The sequence below is a fragment of the Bos taurus genome, chromosome 1 (assembly GCF_002263795.3).
Source record: "Bos taurus isolate L1 Dominette 01449 registration number 42190680 breed Hereford chromosome 1, ARS-UCD2.0, whole genome shotgun sequence".
Taxonomy (NCBI): domain Eukaryota; kingdom Metazoa; phylum Chordata; class Mammalia; order Artiodactyla; family Bovidae; genus Bos; species Bos taurus.
This window is the reverse complement of record NC_037328.1, coordinates 41,419,464-41,441,953: the sequence shown is the minus strand read 5'-3', so window position 1 is coordinate 41,441,953 and position 22,490 is coordinate 41,419,464. Positions and strand designations below refer to the sequence as shown.

At 37.3% G+C, this 22,490-nt stretch overlaps 1 protein-coding gene across 14 annotated transcripts in view; it reads right to left on the bottom strand.

The window, feature by feature from the left end:
• Positions 1-22,490, bottom strand: part of EPHA6 (EPH receptor A6) — a 1,033,311-nt gene that overhangs the window by 565,616 nt on the left and 445,205 nt on the right. For 12 of the 14 annotated variants that reach the window (XR_009494828.1, XM_010800991.4, XM_024994001.2 and 9 more), the window contains one exon: positions 7,046-7,381. The exons of 1 other annotated variant lie outside the window; for it this stretch is intronic. Coding sequence is in view for 11 of the 13 variants with exons in the window: in XM_010800991.4 (XP_010799293.2) it covers positions 7,046-7,381 (336 nt within the window). In the remaining 2 variants the exon portion in view is untranslated. Of the gene's footprint in view, positions 1-7,045; positions 7,382-22,490 lie in introns of those variants that run through there. One more of the 14 variants, XM_059887715.1, reaches the window with a different exon arrangement.

Genomic DNA, 22,490 nt, shown 5'->3' with positions numbered 1-22,490 from the left:
CTAAGAACAATTAACTACATGAAAGAAAAGGCCATTTGATGCAAATTTCCTCTTTATTCTCATGTTCTACACTGCACACATAGAGTAGTAAAAACATAATTAATGCAACTGTCTATATTTTTCAGTCTGTTTCAATTTATTTCCTAATTGTACTAAGTCAGCTCAAGTACAGCATTATTATTCTGTTGATTTTCTTTTACCCAACCTGTGGCCCTGATGATGCATTAGTCACTTCTGCTAAATGGCTGTTCTCCTAAGTTGTCTTGGCTATTTTGTAGACTCCAACCTATTTCTCCAAATCTTAAGTTAACCGTTCATTCCATCCACAGGTCCTACTGTACTTCTGCAATATACCAACGTCTTCAACCTTCTTGGGTATATTAGCCCTCAGGGCTTAATTCCTCAACTGCTCAATCTTCACTTGGTTCCTTCTACTCAGTATTCTTTCCCTTCTCCTGGCTTCATCTGGCTTATGCACATCCCATTCATCTTTCAGAACATAATTTAACACTGTTTCCTCAGAAAGACCAGACCTTATCCTCCAGACCTGAATAATACATGCTTTCAGAGAACCTGATGTTCTCCTTGGTGGGGTTTATCACAGTACTAATTATGCATTTGTCAAATTATTTATTATCTACCTCTCATGGAATTCATAAGAGCTTTCTCACCACTGTACATATACTGAATAAGTTAAAGGCTTTGAATAGCTCTATCATTTTTCTATGGTGTGAAAACAATAATATGTAACTTATGAGTAATGAGACAAAGAATTTACTGTGGTCTCCTCAGTCCAATAAAATTGTAATGTGCCATCCTGTAACTTTGTACAGCACCTCTTGAGTCGCTTCAAAGAAAATTTCCAAAGATACCCAAGTAGAATGATGGGAAGTCCCTCCCTCTATTAGGATTAGTAACATTGTTGTCTTATCAAGGCTGGCACACAATGATGACAGCTCAAGTTTGGTTGTGGGACATCTCAGTTTCTACAAGCTCCTTTTTCATTCCAGCACTAGGATCTGACCCTTTCTGATATGAAAAGATTTAACTGATACAGCACAGACTGAATTATTTCATAATGTTACCCCTGACTAGAGTATTTGCATTTTTAAAGATGTGGTTTTCTAACATCAGAATTTCAGACACAAGAAAAGAAGACCTTCTTTTTGTCTCTTAAAATTATGACATTGATATAGTGGTTCATACAAATAAAACTGGCAATAATATTTTATAAAATATATATGTGGAACTTGATGTACTTTTCAAACAAAATTTAAATATATTTTGATTTTTCATTAAAACTTTATCTAAAACAAAGTAGAAGTAAATGAATAATAAATGTTTCTGAATAGTCTTCTCAAAGATAATCCTCTTCCAGAAAGTTTAGTTTCAATATATGGATACTACATCTTGTTCCATGACTAATATAATTTCTGTCCTTATAGCAATACAGTTTTAATGAATTCTTTCATTTTCAAAGTGAGAAATAGTTTTTACCCTGCCTTCTGCTACATTAGAAAAATAGTCAATATGAACTCTCTTCTAATACTAGAACAAAAGACTATTATATGTATGTATAATGTATGAAATTATATAAAGATATTTACAAACATATTTGATTTAAAGTGATATATTGTTCCGAGAGGAGATACCCCATGTCCGAGGCCAGGGGCAGAAGCCTGGAGGACCCATGCCCGAGGGGCGGCAGCCAAGAGGAGTTACCCCACATCCAAGGTCAGAGGCAGCAGCTGAGAGTGCCAGGCTGCGATAGCACAGGAACGGCTGAGAGGAGCTACCCCATGCCCGAGGCCAAGGGCAGCGGCCAAGAGGAGCAACACCACCTCCAAGGAGCTGTGGTTGCGCGGGCACAGAAGGGCCTAGAGGAGCTATTCCATGTTCAAGGTCAGGAGTGGGGGGTGGTGAGGAGATAACCCTCGTCCAAGGTAAAGAGCAGCAGCTGTGCTTTGCTGGAGCAGCCGTGAAGAGATTCCCCATGTCCAAAGTAAGAGAAAGCCAAGTAAGGTGGTAGGTATTGCAAGAGGGCATCAGAGGGCAGACACACTGAAACCATACTCACAGAAAACTAGTCAATCTAACCACACTAGGACCACAGTTTTGTCTAACTCAGTGAAACTAAGCCATGCCCTGTGGGGCCACCCAAGACAGGCGGGTCGTGGTGGAGAGATCTGACAGAAATGTGGTCCACTGGAGAAGGGAATGGCAAACCACTTCAGTATTCTTGCCTTGAGAACCCCATGAACAGTATGAAATGGAAAAATGATAGGATACTGAAAGAGAAACTCCCCAGGTCAGTAGGTGCCCAATATGCTACTGGAGATCAGTGGAGAAATAACTCCAGAAAGAATGAAGGGCTGGAGCCAAAGCAAAAAAACAATACCCAGCTGTGGATGTGACTGGTGATAGAAGCACGGTCTGATGTTGTAAAGAGCAATATTGCATAGGAACCTGGAATGTCAGGTACATGAATCAAGGCAAATTGGAAGTGGTAAAAAAAGGAGATGGCAAGAGTGAACGTCTACATTCGAGGAATCAGCGAACTAAAATGGACTGGAATGTGTGAGTTTAACTCAGATGAGCATTATATCTACTACTGTGGGCAGGAATCCCTTAGAAGAAATGGAGTAGCCATGATGGTCAACAAAAGAGTCTGAAATGCAGTACTTGGATGCAATCTCAGAAACGACAGAATGATCTCTGTTCATTTCCAAGGCAAACCATGCAATATCACAGTAATCCAAGTCTATGCCCCAACCAGTAACGCTGAAGAAGCTGAATGGTTCTATGAAGACCTACAAGACCTTTTAGAACTAACATCCAAAAAAGATGTCCTTTTCATTATAGGGGACTGGAATGGAAAAGTAGGAAGTCAAGAAACACCTGGGGTAACAGGCAAATTTGGCCTTGGAATATGGAATGAAGCAGGGCAAAGGCTAATAGAGTTTTGCCAAGAGAACGCACTGGTCATAGCAAACACCCTCTTCCAACAACACAAGAGAAGACACTATACATGGACATCACCAGATGGTCAACACTGAAATCAGATTGATTATATTCTTTGCAGCCAAAGATGGAGAAGCTCTATACAGTAAGCATAAACAAGACCAGGAGCTGACTGTTGCTCAGATCATGAGCTCCTTATTGCCAAATTCAGACTTAAATTGAAGAAAGCAGGGAAAACCACTAGGCCATTCAGGTGTGACCTAAATCAAATCCCTTATGATTATACAGGGGAAGTGAGAAATAGATTTAAGGGACTAGATCTGACAGAGTGCCTGAAGAACTATGGATGGAGGTTCATGACATTGTACAGGAGACAGGGATCAAGACCATCCCCATGGAAAAGAAATGCAAAAAAGCAAAATGGCTGTCTGAGGAGGCCTTACAAATAGCTGTGAAAAGAAGAGAAGCAAAAAGCAAAGGAGAAAAGGAAAGATATAAGCATCTGAATGCAAAGTTCCAAAGAATAGCAAGAAGAGAAAAGAAAGCCTTCCTCAGTGATCAATGCAAAGAAATAGATAAAAATAACAGAATGGGAAAGACTAGAGATCTCTTCAAGAAAATTAGACATACCAAGGGAATATTTCAAATATTCAAAATATGCAAAATTGGGCTCGATAAAGGACAGAAAAGGTATGGACCTAACAGAAGCAGAAGATATTAAGAAGAGGTGGCAAGAACACACAGAAGAATTATACAAAAAAGATCTTCACGACCAAGATAATCATGATGGTGTGATCACTCACCTAGTGCCAGACATCCTGGAATGTGAAGTCAAGTGGGCCTGAGGAAGCATCACTAAGAACAAAGCTAGTGGAGGTGATGGAATTCCAGTTGAGCTATTTCAAATCCTGAAAGATGATGCTGTGAAAGTGCTGCACTCAATATGCCAGCAAATTTGGAAAACTCAGCAGTAGCCACAGGACTGGAAAAGGTCAGTTTTCATTCCAATCTCAAAGAAAGGCAATGAAGAAGAATGCTCAAACTACGACACAGTTGCACTCATCTCACACGCTAGTAAAGAAATGCTCAAAATTCTCCAAGCCAGGCTTCAGCAATACATGAACTGTGAGCTTCCAGATGTTCAAGCTGGTTTTAGAAAAGGCAGAGGAACCAGAGATCAAATTGCCAACATCTGCTGGATCATGGAAAAAGCAAGAGAGTTCCAGAAAAAACATCTATTTCTGCTTTATTGACTATGCCAAAGCCTTTGACTGTGTGGATCACAATAAACTGTGGAAAATTCTTCAAGAGATGGGAATACCAGACCACCTGACCTGCCTCTTGAGAAACCTACATGCAGGTCAGGAAGCAACAGTTAGAACTAGACATGGAACAACAGACTGGTTCCAAATAGGAAAAGCAGTACGTCAAGGCTGTATATTGTCACCCTGTTTATTTAACTTATATGCAGAGTATATCATGAGAAACGGTGGGCTGGAAGAACCAAAAGCTGAAATCAAGATTGCTGGAAAATATCAATCACCTCAGATATGCAGATGACACCACCCTTATGGCAGAAAGTGAAGAGGAACTAAAAAGTCTCCTGATGAATGTGAAAGTGGAGAGTGAAAAAGTTGGCTTAAAGCTCAACATAGAAAATGAAGATCATGGCATCCGGTCCCATCACTTCATGGGAAATAGATGGGGAAACAGTGTGTTTCCCTAAACAGTGGAAACAGTGTCAGACTTTATTTTTCTGGGCTCCAAAATCACTGCAGATGGTGACTGCAGCCATGAAATTAAAAGACGCTTACTCCTTGGAAGAAAATTTATGACCAACCTAGGTAGCATATTGAAAAGCAGAGACATTACTTTGCCAACAAAGGTCCCTCTAGTCAAGGCTATGTTTTTTCCAGTAGTCATGTATGGATGTGAGAGTTGGACTGTGAAGAAAGCTGAGCACCGAAGAATTGATGCTTTTGAACTGTGGTGTTGGAGAAGACTCTTGAGAGTCCTTTGGACTGCGAGGAGATCCAACCAGTCCATTCTGAAGGAAATCAGCCCTGGGATTTCTTTGGAAGGAATGATGCTAAAGCTGAAACTCCAGTACTTTGGCCACCTCATGGAAAGAGTTCACTCATTGGAAAGGACTCTGATGCTGGGAGTGGTTGGGGGCAGGAGGAGAAGGGAACAACAGAGGATGAGATGGCTAGATGGCATCCTGACTCATGGACATGAGTCTGAGTGAAGTCCTGGAGTTGGTGATGGACAGGGAGGCCTGGCGTGCTGAGATTCATGGGGTCGCAAAGAGTCGGACACAACTGAGCGACTGAAGTGAACTGATTGTTTTTATTCTCAAACTTAATTATTTATACCTTATAGGTAGAATAGTTGTATTGGGTTATTTTTAATCAGGTAGCAGAAAAAAGGCTTAGAATTAATGTGCTAGTGTAGAGCAAAACAGAAGACCTAAATCTGTTTTATCTTGAAGACACATCTGAAACCATTCTGTTGATACTACAGGAATAATAATAATAAAAAAAGAAAACAGTAATTCCATTTTGAACAACCAAAAAGCAAATTCTATGATGTAGAACAATTTGTTACATGAAGGGGAATATTATATAGTAAATACGAAAATGGTGATTTTACAGTACTATTTGTTTGCTTTATTTATTAGATGTATTTCTGAAGAGCATCAGCAAAGTGAACTTATATTAGTTTGAATAAAATAGTCAAATCCATTTCAAATATATTTTTAGAATGCTAAAGTTTTCTTCCTGTGTTTTTTACAGGTTTATCAGTGTTTTTCTTTTAACTTCTTATTTTGCAACAATGATAGAGCCGTAGAAATTTACCAGAAAAAAAAAGTGTAGTGCAACTTCCCACATAGATTTTACCCAGCCTCCCCCAATGTTAACTACTTGCATAACTATAGTGCAATATCAAAACCAGAAACTGACATTTGGAAAATCCACAGGGCTCATGTGTGTGTGTGTCTGTCTGTGTGTGTGTGTGTGCGTGCATGTATATGCATTGAGTGCAACTCTTTGCAACTTATCATATATCTAACTTCATGTAACTACCACCATTATCACTACAAGGCTCACTCCTGATATTCCTTCACAGCCACATGAGCCCTGTAGATTTTCCAAATGTCAGTTTCCTGGTTTTGATGTTCCACTATAATTATGCCACCTAGTCTGTGGCATTTGTTATAGCAGACTCAGCAAATAAATATAGTGTAAAAGAATAGTTTTATCTGTATAAATTATCCTCATCTATATGTGTTCACATAAAATAATACTTTTTGCTATAAGACGATCCTTTCTGTAACAACATAATTTATGAATGCTTCTCAAAGGGAGTTTTTAAATCTCAAGTTTTCCTGGTATCATGCTTTGTGAAAAATTACATAATGGGGGGATTAAAGATAATATACTCTTATAAAAAGCATGGGACTCTTCATGCCTGACTATATTGCAGTAAAAATCTATAGTGTTAAAAGGGGCCATTTAGCTGAAATGAGTTTTTTTTTTTAAAAGACAGCTTATTTTTTACACAAAACTGCACCTAAACAACAGCATTTAGATACATTAATGGATATATTTGCTGTTCCTTTTAAGAGTGAATTATGGTTAGGCATGTTGGCTGCACTGTTTTTATAATATAGATATGAGTTATAATTAGTATAAATACTTACTATTTCCTTATTTGACAAGGAAAAGAGAGGGTTGCGTAAGTAGGGCAGCTGAATTTCAATTCATTTAGTAACCTTATTTATGTCTGATGTTTGTTGATAGGTTATATGAACTTGCTTATTAAGATATATCAGCATAGGATTATATGAAAAACATAATGCATAGCCATTAAAGACAAGGATTGTATCTAATTGGCAATACTAGTAAGTAATATCAAAAATATCTTTCTGCACCTTGGGAAACAGTAAGAACAACAATCAGTAAATCACCCCTATAATGTAGAGAGTGTGTAACTGCACCCCAGTTAATACAGGTCCACCAGGGATATTAAGCATCAAAATGGAATTATAGATCTGTTTTGAGAGAACAGCAGTAGAACTTACCATCTTGATCCGTGGTCACTGTAATAGCTGTGAATGGCTTGGGAGAAAAACTCAACTCAGAAACTCCATTCATGGCTTCTATTTCAAAGGTGTAATTCACGTGAGACACAAAGTCAAGTACTATCACGGAATTGTTGATCAGGCCAGTATGTCTTGGGATGAAGCGGAGTCCTCCACCACAGTCCTCACACTGGCTGGTGTCTAAGCCACATTTCTTACAGATTACACTGTATGTGAGGTCTTTTCTCCCTCCTGTGTCACTTGGTGGGCTCCATTCCAAAATAAGGGCCGTTTCATTGATGTTAAAAACCACATTCCTAGGAGCTGAAGGTGGCCCTAGAGAAAGCAATTAAAAAACAAATGTACATGTATAGGACAATGAATTATAGTGCTAACTTGAAAACGTCAATAATAAACATGTGCTGGTATTTTATATTAGTTTGAACTCTTTCTTCTGATGGAAGCCATAAAGAAAAATGGTTAAAAATATCTACATAAGTTTAGTAAGAGTGGAGTCTTAGGGGTGAAGATGGTCTGTATATTAACTTTTGGCATATAAATTTCAGTATTTAACATCAAAAGCCACAGATCACCAAAAGTTACAGTAATTATACTTCTTAAATTTGTTGACTGAAAAAATACAATAACCCAACATTATTTTAAATTACATGATGGCTTTGTATAATTACATCTTAATAATTGCATCTTCATTTAAAAACTTTGAAGAAATAACATACATATATAAAATATGTTGTGTTCAGTATTTTAGTCTTCATACTATGCTTGATGTATAACTAAAACTCTCATTCATTTGAAAATCTAAGAATCTTTTTCTCACAGGCTGAGAATAAATGGCCATAAATTTAGGGTGGACACACAGTTTGGAAGGAAGGGAATAGGAACAGAAACTGGAGGCAACATAAATACTTTTTTAGGTCCTGTCAATTTCACGGGACAAAAGCATTATTTGGAAGGGCTGCGTGAGTGTGCTCAATTGCATCTGACTCTTTGCCAACCTCTGGAATCTAGCCCGCCAGGCACGTCTGTCCATGGAATTGTCCAGGCAAGAATACTGGAGTGAGTTGCCATTTCCTTCTCCAGGGGATCTTCCTGATCCAGAGATGGACCCCACGTTTCTTGTGTCTCCTGCATTGGCAGGTGGATTTGGAAGCGATCAAAGGGGATATAGGTGAGATATGGTACCTAGATTTTATTTATATAAACTTTACTAAGCATAAGTAAATGCATCCTTGAAAGCTTATAAGGAGACTTTCAAGATCCTCTTATTTGTCATCAAGAGTCTGCATAAACCATATTGGTCATGGGTGGTGGATGAGCATCTGCTCTCTTTTCTCATTATTTTTCCATATGATCACACTGCACAGAGTACATAATATCTTTAACTATTCATTTTTTTCTCTTAAAATTGTGTCAATAATCTTGTATATTCATCTCAGTCCTTCAAACATTGGTTTCATATCATTCACTGAACAATTATTAACTGAAGGTCTACTGCGTGCCAGACAGTGTACTGTGTGCTTGCTATATTGTGAAATGCCACAGAATCCTTCTGTAAGAGACTGTGCCTATGACAGATACTTTGAAAAATAATTAATTGCATAAATGACTCATTAAATAATACTGCTATATTTTAAAAGGTTAGTCTTAAGCAATTCAAACAGTTCTTTAAATTCGGCAATTTGCTTAGAAGGAGGAAAATAATTCTCTGTGGCATTCTCTGCATAGAAATAAATTCAAGTTTTCACATAGGCTTCTTTTGGATTTCAAGACATGGTCATTCACTCATTAAATAAGTTTTCCATGACTACCATCTGTGCCAGATATTTTGCTAGATCTTGGGCTTACAGCCTAAATCTGATAAATGTTATTTCTGCTTTCTTGCTATTGATATTTTAGCTGAATGGCTAGATAAACACAAATGCACACACAAAAACAGAAGAATAAAATTCAAATTATAATAAGTGCAATTACAGAAATCAAAAGGAATGGAGCTAAAAAAAAGTATCAGGGGGCCAACCTGATAAACCTTCTGAGAAGGTCTCATGCAGGTGGTGTGGAAGATGTAGAGAGGGGTAGGAAGGATTTTAGAGATAGAACATGCACGGTTCTTCAGTCAAAAAAGGTTGTGAAATAGTCATGGAAGTGACAGAAGATCACTGTAGCTAGAATGTAGAAGGAGTAAGCAAGAAGTGAGTTTTAAGCAACAGGAAGGGGTCGGATAACGCAATACTGCTATGCTCACTGGAATGAGTTTGTATATATACATACATATATATATATTCATTTAAAAGGAAGAAGCTGACAGATTCTATGTACAGAAGTGATGTGTTTCAAAAACAGCAATGCAGCTGAAGTGTGGGGAGTGGTCTTAAAGATAACAGAGGACTCAGTAACAAGATCTGTTCCACAGTGTTAGAGAAGCATAACATCACTCCTAAATCCATATAATTCGGTGTCGGGTTTGAGATATTAAGAAATGCTATGCTTCCTTTTTTCATCTTGTTGGATCCTATTATCAGCAACCTGATGGGTATGGCTCAGACACCTATATGTGCACCACCTAAAGCCAGCCCTAGAAATGGGAGTTAGTTTTTCTAAAAGGTTTCTGTATACCTTGCTTTATGCCATTTCATGTTCCAGAGAGTTACAGACATGTCTGCTTTCAGAAAGGCAAATACTGAAGGGATTATAAACTAGAGCACAGGGATAAGCATAATTTTTTTTTTTTATCTCCAACCTAGACTCATGCCTAGGAGATAAAGATTCATTATCATTATCATAATAGTGTCTTCCTACTGGATGACATATTCATATTGTTGCTCTTTTCTCTTATTTATAATGGAAAACATGAATTATTATTCACTTACATTTCCAAGATCAGGAAGAATGTTATCAATTATGTTATGGGTGTCTGCAAGTATATGACTGTCCGCCTAGAGATACTTAAATTAAAAAGGCAGACACCCTTCTTACTCAAGGGCCCTCATACCAATTTGCATGACGATTAAATAGCTTTTTAATTGCCATTAAATTATGCCAGCTAAACTGTGATTTCATGCAAATATTAAGCTGTAATGACATACAGTGAATCATTTACTAAGATTTAGAACTTAGAACAAAGAGAGACAATTAATTCTAATCCTCAGATTCCACTAAATTATGTGTCACTGGGCTTTTATGAATGTGGCCTGATTGCTTTGTTATCATTTATAAATTATACAAAGATTATGTGACACATTGGGAGAAAAAAACTTGGCAGCAATAACTCTTTTGGAGACATCTGTATTGAAAACTCTCAGGGATTTCCTTCTGTTGATCTTTTTCTTCAAAGGAAACAAGTAATTCACACAGGAAGAAAGCAATCTCCACACTACACTCTCAAGACCAACCTCATAAGAAAAGGACAACTATCCTAATTTCCAACTAGCTGTTTTTCAAGACCATCATGCAAATAAACTTGAATAAAAACTACAATCTCATTTCTATTAGTTTATTTTTAAAACAGTTTCAATCTTCCTTTGGCTTCACTTTGGATTTCCCCTTTACACAGGGGAAAAAAAGATTGTGAAATAGTCATGGAAGTGACATTAAGTTACCGTGCTCTAACAGTAAACGTATGAGAAGCAGTGGCAGTGCTGTCCAGTCCCTTCCCAGAAGAGCATCTGGCCTTACAACCCCCATCTTCCTCTCACAGTAGCAGAGGTCAACTGGGCTATATTTTTTATTTTTCATTTTCATTTTTTCTTTATGTAAAATGTTTTAAACAGAGCTATATTTCTCAAAATACATCCCATTATAATATCTCTAGTCCCTTGAGATAAACCCCCAAAAATGAGCTCAGTGCTCAAATTACGATTCCTCTGGCAGATTGATGCTGACACAAAAGAAACGCAATTTCCTTCCCTTTGTTGAATCCAACATTTCCCAAACATTTATTTATAAAATATTATTTTCTAAGAAGCATCTGAAGGAAAGCTAGCATTCTGTTAGTTTTCATATCTTTTTCATATTAATTGAAGAGTGATTATTAATTCACCCATTAACTCTATAGCTAATTGTGGTTTATAGATACATTTTTAACCTTAAGAACAATGAAAATTTGATTCAAGTAACTGAGGATATCAAATCATGAAAGGCTATTGCCTATTAAACTGTATTTTCCAATTCTTAAGTTACTACCGGACAATAATTTAAATGTGTCTGCTACTACCAAGATGCAATAATATGGTTTCCTGATAAAAAACATAGTCACATCTGAGTTTATGGATGAGAGAAAATAGTTCTATGTTTACCTATGTCAGAAACCATTACAGATACAGTGAATCATCTAGAGATGTTTTGGTAAATGCTTTTGCAAAGGAGTAAATTATATGAATAAATGAAAAAGTATGTCTCCAGACTTTCATAATGTACTAAAAACATCAGTTGTCAGATCTGCATATAGACATAATTTAAAACTCTAAAAGTCATTTCATTTTTTTCCACATCACTATCAATTTTAACTTTATAGTTATATTATTAACTTCATAGTAATATTATTCCTATATGATCTTTGAAAAAGGTACTTAGTGGAGCCCTGTTAACAAAATTTTGTATTTGTATTCATATCTAAACTACTATGTGCTCTATCCATAAGACTTGTTCATAAAATGTTTGTATATTTGGAAATAGACAATGAAACTGGGACTTCAACCTCACCACAGGGAAAAAATTAAGTCAATTTATTTAGAGAAAGAAATGAAATCCAGGAAAGGTTTGTAATTATGTCAAGGTCATAAAATTCATCAGTGGTAGGATGATAATCTAAGTCTTTTTGATGTTTAAGTTTTTCTTTTTTTTTTTACTCTGTCACAATGTATTCATCCCATAAACAGAAAAAATTTCATTGGGTTTTGCTGAGAGAGTACTGTCAAATATAAATTTTCAAAACACAGATATTAGAGAGCAATTTATTGCCTTCCTACAACAAATTTCTTTTAACAATGTTCCTTAAAGCATTTAAAAATAATTTATAGAAGAGCAACTGAAACTTAAATCTTCAAGATAAATATTGCTCAAAATAAGAAACATGTGCACTTAAAATCCTTTGAATTCTACATATTCTTATTTTCTTCAATATTATTGCACTTACCTCAGTAAATAAATTGATGTCTAAAATTAAGACTTATCACTTATGTTTTCACAATACTACAAATGACGACTTAAGATAACTCTTTAGTTAGATTTTCCCTGAATTCTAAAACTCATAGTTAAAGGAAACAAAAATAATTTAAAAAGAACTCTAATATTCTAAATAACATTCACTTCCAGAATAAAATCTAAAGCTCTCAACCTCATCTACATTTGTCTTTATAACTAGGCCCATCCCTCAGCCTCTTTTTTCTTTTAGTCACATCTAAATGCTTTTGGACAAATTGTTTCTTTATCTTTTTTGCTCTGTGGAAAATGCCTACTCATCCTTCATATTCTGATTTAGGTGTTACTCCCTTGTGATACCTTCCTCCTGTCCTCGGGCAGAACTGAATACTTTTATACAAGGTAGGCATGATTTAAAAAAAAAAAAAATAGCATTTTTTAGTATTTTCTTTGTTCCAAGAAGTATACTTAATATTTCATGATTTATTTCATTCAATTATCACAACAAACAACCTGAAAGGCAGTTATTAATATCCCGATTTTATAGAAAAGGTGACTGCTGCTGCTGCTGAGTCACTTCACTCGTGTCCAACTCTGTGCAACCCCATAGACGGCAGCCCACCAGGCTCCCCCGTCCCTGGGATTCTCCAGGCAAGAACACTGGAGTGGCTTGCCATTTCCTTCTCCAAAGCATGAAAGTGAAAGTGAAGTCGTTCAGTCTTGTCTGACTCTTACCGACCCCATGGACTTCAGCCCACCAGGCTCCTCTGTCCATGGGATTTTCCAGGCAAGAGCACTGGAGTGGGGTGCCATTGCCTTATCCAAGAAAAGGTGACTAATACTTACCAAATGTACATGTTGCACTGAAATGTGTATATTCATGTATATTTCTATTCTAGTCTAGCCTGATACCAAGGTGACATATTCTTTAACTAAGGGCATGAATAGAATGCACGGCTTTGTGCAACCCTACAAGAATTATCTTTTACACAGTGCAAATTTTGAAAAATATTGGGAGACCAGTGTGTTCAAGGCTATAATCTTTGCAAGAATCAGATGCTAATTCAATATAGACACATGTTACTTGAAAATCACTTAAGTAGTAGAAAGGACTGTCTATATTATGAAAATATTAAATATAAAATAATAAATATCAATATTTATTAACTAATAAAAACTCAGCAAAATGGACAGCCACCAATGTCTCTACTCATTGGGAAGGAATAAAATGTTTCTTTTTATTATTTAGAGAGATTCAAAACTTGAAAAATAAGCATTTGTGGCTCTAGATTTCTATTCTATAGATCATGGACATAATTTTACCATGTGAAAGTTTCAGAAAATAGCTGTCAACTATTTTCATCAATGCAGAAAAAAAATTTGATATAAACCTATAGAATAACTAGTTCTAACAATTACCAAAATATGCAATAGTTGTGCAGGGCAAGAGTTAAAGGGCAAGACCACATCTATAATAAAAGCACACTAAAACACAAATGAAATCATGAGGAACCTGAGTTTGAGTGTTTTGAGTAAAAATCATCCAGTTTCCCTCAATATCATGTAGGAAAATATCTTGCATAACTATATATAGCCTTTTCTGTGTTTAAGTTGGGTATTTTTAATTAAACACTCATTAGAAATACAAAAAAGAGAAATATGATGAGTCTAACCAATGTCATATTATGGGAGGGAAAATCTAAATAATAAATAGATTAAAGCAAATTAATAAGTCTTTCTCAAAAATCATAACATTGCAGGGGTAATTATGAATGTTCTATTTCCAATTATGGATGATTTGTGGTCACTGGTCTGTTGTGTACAAGTAAATGATATTAAATGGGACAATCCTCTCTGAGTTCCAATTGTTGATGCCAAGAATAGATCTGTTCTGGAAGATCTGGCAGTAAGTGGTAACTCAATTCTTTAGCATCAGCAGTAACCACTTAATATCTCTTCCTATGAAGGAACCTCTCCCAGGTAATTTGGTAAAATAATCTTACCTGAAATAAAAACTAAAATATTTATGTTTAGGAAACTTCATAATGCTCATGCAACATCTTCTATCAGTGATCTGTACTAGGGAAACCGAGTCATTACATATAGGTGTCTATTCTGGAATATAAGGATCATTTTAACTTTAAAAATATACCATTGCAATACACAAAGTAAATATTTAGCTATTTTCTATAATGAGAACAAGTCTAGAATATAGTACAGCCTGCTAGAGGTAATAAATACATCTTTGCAATGTCCCCTTTCTGGCTTCTGGAAAATCATGGCTGCAACAATTGTGTTGGCAATCAGCCACCTAAGCAATCAGTTGTGGCTTTTGTTTTTCAACAGTGAGATGGAAAAGCAAGGTACTAGAGTGTTTTTTCCATACAAAAGAACCTTAGGAGAAAAAGAGAGGGAGGGAGAGGGAGAAGGAGGAGGAAGAGAGAGAGAGAAACTCAAAGAGATTGGATAAAAAAAGAAAAGACATCAAACAGAGCAGGGCTATCTGGAGGATTCTGTATTCACCCAGAATAGGGGACCTGAGAAGGGCAGCTGAAATGTGGAAGAACACCTTTCCTGCTGCATCTAAACACAGTATTTATTCTACTCAAAATAAGGTTGAGAAAATAATGACTTTCTTAAGTGGCCAATTATCCCAGAAATAAAGAAGCCATGTTTTACAATGTTAATCTTAGAGCAAAAATAAATTCAACTTTTATACTTTCACTCCCATCATTGCCATTGTATATCAAATACAATGATAAAAAAGACATTACATTTCCAAGAAAAGTGAAATCCTTAATGATGTACATGAGAAGTAACTGTAAATATGACTCACATTTTATATTTTGAACTTCTTTAAGTAGGCAGCAATGGCAACCCACTGCATTACTTTTGCCTGGAAAATCCCATGGACAGGGGAGCCTAGTGGGCTGCAGTGCATGGGGTTGCTAGGAGTTGGACATGACTGAGTGACTTCACTTTCACTTTTCACTTTCATGCATTGGAGAAGGAAATGGCAACCCACTCCAGTGTTCTTGCCTGGAGAATCCCAGGGACGGGGGAGCCTGGTGGGCTGCCATCTCTGGGGTCGCACAGAGTCGGACATGACTGAAGCAACTTAGCAGCAGCAGCAAGTAGGCAGCACAAATGTTTGTTCAATGTGTTACTCTTCTAGCACCTGTTCAGTAATTAAAATAAAATCTTCCTATTGATTTAAACACATGAGAAAAATCAAAGTGAAAATGCTATGACTGAGGAATTACATTTGTCTATGCATCCACATATTAGATCCTCTCTTTATTTCTCTGTCTTTTCTTGTTCTCTGTCCTTCTAGCTTGACAAGTACTTTCTTAGTAACTTTTACAGTCCTTTGTTTCTCAAACCTTCGTGAACATTTTCTCCTTCTGTCCTAGAAAAGCCTTATAGTTAGTTATTTTGATAACAGACTTCTTGGCAAGCAGCCTGATCTCTTGTGCTTCAAACTGATCTAAGAGGCAGCCCTAATTGATCAATATGTGATATTATGGAGTGTTCCATGACTCATCCTTTAAAGCATACAACATATATTAATGAATCACCTGAGAAATTAAGTTAAGAATCTATGAAGTAGATTAAGATAACAGATATAACATTTCAGAATTTCATTTCAAATTTATTATTCCTAATTTCTTCTACATACTTTGCAGTTCATGTAAAAGGTGTACAACGAATGTTTTAGAGATCAGGAATATACAAACTTAGAAGTTATCATTGGGTATCAGGACCATTTGAGACATCCTGCTGCTGCTGCTGCTGCTGCTAAGTCGCTTCAGTCGTGTCCGACTCTGTGCGACACCATAGACGGCAGCCCACCAGGCTCCCCCGTCCCTGGGATTCTCCAGGCAAGAACACTGGAGTGGGTTGCCATTTCCTTCTCTAATGCATGAAAGTGAAAAGTGAAAGTAAGTCGCTCAGTCTTGTCTGACTCTTAGCGACCCCATGGACTGCAGCCCACCAGGCTCCTCTGTCCATGGGATTTTCTAGGCAAGAGTACTGGAGTGGGGTGCCATTGCCTTCTCCTTGAGACATCCTAGTATAGTTAAAATTAGAGATGGAAAAACAGGCCAGGGCTGAAATTTAGATGTCCTTGGACTGAATCTTATAATTCTGGCAAAAAGGTGCTGGGCTTTGAAAGACTTAGGCATAGGAAAGAATAAAATAATCAAGATCTTGTTTTTATTTAAAAATAATATTTCTAATAGTTTAGAATATTTGGGGGGTTAGAAGACCAAAGGAAGGAGACTTGCCATAATATTATTCCATTAGCCCAAGGGAGAGTTGATGGTCTTACCAAAAAGAAAGGACTAGGAGTTGGTATGAAGGAATGGACAGAAGAAATACTAAACAGTAAAACTGACAAGCTTTGTGACTACTGAGATACTTCAAGGGTAGGGACAGGGTTATGAGTCCCTTGCTTGGAAGCTTGGGTAGATGAGGATACACCATGATAAAGAAACAAGCTAGGTGAATGAGCAAGCTGAGGTATGAAGTAATAAAAGTGACTTTCAAAGATGAGCTAAAATTATTATTTGATTTGTTCTTCAAATATTTATTTTGTGCCCAGTACTTGCCTGGTATTATTATTAGTGCTGGAGATAAAGTAAAGAAAAAACATTCATGATCCGCTTGCAATCTACTATAGGTAGAATGAAAATAAACAAGGAACTGAGTGTACAAATAAATCAGATATTTTCTAAGAGTGACATAGGCATAAAAAATAAAATATATGATATAAAAAAGAGTAACTGGGAGGGATTCTATTTTTGAACAGGTGGTGAGAAAATACTTATCTGATTGACATTTGAGCCTGGCAATAAGAAAACCACAATAGAGGACCTAAAGAAAAAGAATTTCAAGTAGAGAAAACTTTTAGCATTAAAGATGAGAACAGGGCAGCATCATGGAAGTCCTTGAGTTTAACAACCAAGGAGAGTATGGCGTGATACAAGATTGGAGATGTAGGCAGGTATCTCTGGCACACTCAGGTTGTCAGATCCCAAAATGACATGGTGAGGTGACTTTGGACTTTAGGAGAGAAGACTGGGATATGGATAAAACTATAGGCATCATCTCTTTATAGGTGCTATTTGAAGCCATGAAATTGAGACTATGTGATAAGAACAGAAAGCTAAGAAAGGAGTATGAGAAAAATTAATATTTAACAGGTGATGTTGGCAATTGCCAACATCCACTGGATCATCGAAAAAGCAAGAGAATTCCAGAAAAACATCTACCTTTGCTTTATTGACTACGCCAAAGCCTTTGACAGTGTGGATCACAATAAACTGTGGAAAATTCTGAAAGAAATGGGAATACCAAACCATCTGACCTGGCTCTTGAGAAATCTGTATGCAGGTCAGGAAGTAACAGTTAGAACTGGACATGGAACAACAGACTTGCTCCAAATTGGGAAAGGAGTATGTCAAGGCTGTATATTGTTACCATGCTTATTTAACTTATATGCACAGTATATCATGAGAAACACTGGCTGGAGGAAGTACAAGCTGGAATCAAGATTTCTCGGAGAAATACCATTAACCTCCGATATGCAGATGACACCACCTTTATGGCAAAAAGTGAAGAACAACTAAAGAGCCTCTCGATGAAAGTGAAAGAGGAGAGTGAGAAAGTTGGCTTAAAGCTCAACATTCAGAAAACGAAGATAATGGCATCTGGTCCCATCACTTCATGGGAAATATATGGGGAAACAGTGGAAACAGTGTCAGACTTTATTTTTTGGGGACTCCAAAATCACTGCAGATGGTGATTGCAGCCATGAAATTAAAAGATGTTTACTCCTTGGAAGGAAAGTTATGACCAACCTACATAGCATATTCAAAAGCAGAGACATTACTTTGCAACAAGGGTCCATCTAAGCAAGGCTATGGTTTTTCCTGTGGTCATGTATAGATGTGAGAGTTTGACTGTGAAGAAAGCTGAGCGCTGAAGAGTTGATGCTTTTGAACTGTGGTGTTGGAGAAGACTCTTGAGAGTCCCTTGGACTGCAAGGAGATCCAACCAGTTCATCCTAAAGGAGATCAGTCCTGGGTGTTTTGTGGAAGGACTGATGTTGAAGCTGAAAATCCAATATTTTGGCTACTTGATGTGAAGCTTTGACTCATTTGTAAAGACCCTGATGCTGGGAAAGATTGAGGCCAGGAGAAGGGGATGACAGGATGAGATGGTTTGATGGCATCACCAACTCAATGGACATGAGTTTGGGTAAACTCCAGGAGTTGGTGATGGACAGGGCAGCCTGGCGTGCTGCAGTTCATGGGGTCGCAAAGAGTCAGACATGACTGAGTGACTGAACTGAAGTGAACAGGTGAGCAAAAGAAGATGCCAATGCATACGAGGTTCAGAAAATTAAGAGGGTGAAGGGGAGATTGCAGAGTCTTAGAATAAAAGAGAACAAATAGTTTCAAGAAAAAGGGAGAGACCAACAGAGTTAAACATCATAAATAATAAGACAAAATATTTCTAACACAATATGGTAAATTAGATAATTGGTCAATTTTTCTTACACAGTTTACTTGAAGTGATTACAGTAGGGTGAAGAGCAAAATTCTGAATGCAGTAGAGTAAAAAGTAAATTAAAAGTGTGTTAAGAAGTAACTGTAGCCAATGAAAACTGCTTTTCCAAGTACTTGCTTTGGGAGAAAAATTATTGGGCTGGGAATATTTTTTAATGATAGAAGTTTGAGTGTATTTATAGGTTAAGGATGGTTAGTGGAAACAAAATGGCAAAGAGGAAATTAACAATAATAGCCCAACTCAATAGACTTAAGGATTAGATCATCCCCTATAATCAATATTTGAGGAATTAGTTTTGATTATGAGACATCTTTGTGTTTTATTTATCTGTAGCCATCCAAAGCACCTAAAAATCTTTATGTGTATACCTTACCAAAGAAGAAATACTGATGGCAAATAAGTGTATGAAAAGATGCCTCACATCACATCATCAAGAAAATGCAAATCTAAACAACAATGAGGTGCCACTATATAACTATCAGAGATAGCCAAAATCCAGAACACTGATACCAATAAATGCTGATGAGGAAGTGGAGCAACAGGAACTCTCATTTATCATAGGGATGCAAAATAGTACAGCTTGGTGGTTTCTTACAAAATTAAACATATACTTACCATATGATTCAGCAATTACACTCGTAGGTATTTACTCAAAGGTGTTGAAAGTGTATGTCCATAAAAAGACCTACACAGGAATGTTTATAACACTTTATCCATAACTGCTGAAACTGGGAACTAATCAGGCTGTCCTTTAGTAGGTAAATGGATAAATAAACTGTGGTATATCTAGACAATGGAATATTATTCAGCATTTAAAACAGATGTGCTATACAGCCATGAAAAAACACAGAAGACTCTTAACTGTATGTTACTAAGTGAAAGAAGCCAATCTGAAATCTTCTACTGTATCATTCTAATTATATAACATACACACACACACACTTATAGATATAAAACAAAAATAAGTGGTTGCCATAGGTTGGTGGGAGTAAAGGATGAATATGTGCCCCGAAGATTTTAGGGCAGTGAAAATCCTGTGGATGATACTATAATGATCGATACATGTTACTACACATTTCTCAAAACCAAATAATGTACAACACCAACAGTGAAACCCAGGGTAAACTATGGACTTTGGGCGACAATGATATACTAATATAGGTACACCAAATGTAACAAATGCACCATTCTGGTGAATGATATTGATACTGGGGAAAGCTATGCTTGTCTGGGTGTGGGGAGGGAGGTATATGGGAAATCCCCATACTTTCTCTTAATTCTGTTCTTAATCTAGAATTGCTCTAAAAATGAAAATATTTATGTAACTGTATCATATGTATGTCTCAAGATTATGGAATGTAAAAAGATACCTATTTACAGGGCAGCAATAGAGATGCAGATATAGAGGATGGGCCTGTGGACACAGCCGGGGAAGGAGAGGGTGGGAAAAATTAGAAGAGTAGCACTGACATATACACACCACCGGAGTAAACAGACAGCTACTGGGAAGCTGCTGTAGAATACAGGATATCCAGCCAGGTGCTCCGTGATGACCTAAGAGGTGGGATGGGGGTAGGTGGGAGGGAGGCTAGAGAGAGAGGGTGTATACACACACACACACACACACACACACACACACACACACTTATGGCTGATTTGCTTTGCTATATGGCAAAAATCTTTCAGTATTTGAAATAGCTCAACTGGAATTCCATCACCTCCTCTAGCTTTGTTCCTAGTGATGCTTCCTAAGGCCTACTTGACTTCACATTCCAGGATGTCTGGCTCTAGGTGAGTGATCACACCATCATGATTATCTCGGTTGTGAAGCTCTTTTTTGTACAGTTCTTCTGTGTATTCTTGCCACCTCTTTTTGATATCTTCTGCTACTGTTAGGTCCATATCTTTTCTGTCCTTTATCGAGCCCATCTTTGCATGAAATGCTCCCTTGGTATCTCTAATATTCTTGAAGAGATCTCTAGTCTTTCCCATTCTGTTGTTTTCCTGCTATTTCTTTGCACTGATCACTGAGGAAGGTTTTCTTATCTCTCCTTGCTACTCTTTGGAACTCTGCATTCAAATGGGAATATCTTTACTTTTCTCCTTTGTCTTTCACTTCTCTTCTTTTCACAGCTATTTGTAAGGCCTCCTCAGACAGCCATTTGTTTTTTTGCAAATTAGGAAGACTCAGCAGTGGCCACAGGACTGGAAAAGATCAGTTTTCATTCCAATCCCAAAGAAAGGCAATGAAGAAGAATGCTCAAACTACTGCACAATTGCACTCATCTCACACGCTAGTAAAGTAATGCTCAAAATTCTCCAAACCAGGCTTCAGCAATACGTGAACTGTGAACTTCCAGATGTTCAAGCTAGTTTTAGAAAAGGCAGAGGAACCAGAGGTCAAATTTCCAACATCTGCTGGATCATAGAAAAAGCAAGAGAGTTTCAGAAAAACATCTATTTCTGCTTTATTGACTATGCCAAAGCTTTTGACTGTGTGGATCACAATAAACTGTGGAAAATTCTGAAAGAGATGAGAATAGCAGACCACCTGACCTGCCTCTTGAGAAACCTGTATACAGGTCAGGAAGCAACAGCTAGAACTGGACATGGAACAACAGACCAGTTCCAAATAGGAAAAGGAGTACGTCAAGGCTGTGTATTGTCTCCCTGCTTATTTAACTTCTATGCAGAGTACATCATGAGAAACACTGGGCTGGAAGAAGCCCAAATTGGAATCAAGATTGCCAGGAGAAATATCAATAATCTAAGATATGCAGATGACACCACCCTTATGGCAGAAAGTGAAGAGCAACTAAAAAGCCTCTTGATGAAAGTGGAGAGTGAAAAAGTTGGCTTAAAGCCCCAGATTCAGAAAACTAACATCATGGCATCTGGTCCCATCACTTCATGGCAAATAGATGGGGAAACAGTGGAAACAGTGGCTGACTTTATTTTGTTGGGGTCAAAAATCACTGCAGATGGTGATTGCAGCCATGAAATTAAAAGACGCTTACTCCTTGGAAGGAAAGTTATGACCTAGATAGCACATCTAGGTAGGTCATAACTTTAAAAAGCAGAGATATTACTTTACCAACAAAGGTCCATCTAGTCAAGGCTATGGTTTTCCCAGTGATCATGTATGGATGTGAGAGTTGGACTGTGAAGAAAGCTGAGCACAGAAGAATTGATGCTTTTGAACTGTGGTGTTGGAGAAGACTCTTGAGAGTCCCTTGGACTGGAAGGAGATCCAAACAGTCCATTCTAAAGGAGACCAGTCCTGGGTGTTCTGTGGAAAGATTGATGCTGAGGCTGAAACTCCAATACTTTGGCCACCTCATGCAAAGAGTTGACTCATTGGAAAAGACCCTGATGCTGGGAGGGACTGGGGGCAGGAGGAGAAGGGGACGACAGAGGATGAGATGGCTGGATGGCATCACCAACTCCATGGACATGGGTTTGGTTAGGCTCCGGAAGTTGGTGATGGACAGGGAGGCTTGGTGTGCTGCAATTCATGGGGTAGCAAAGAGTCGGACACTACTGAACGACTGAACTGATTTGACTGATGGCAGAAATCAACAACATTGTAAAGCAATTATCCTCCAATTAAAAATTTAAAAATGAAAGATAAAAAGGTACCCATCTCTGTAGTGAACATCCAAAGAAATTATAAAACTCTTAAAGGTGAAAGCATATGCTGTGTTGTACCAGAAAC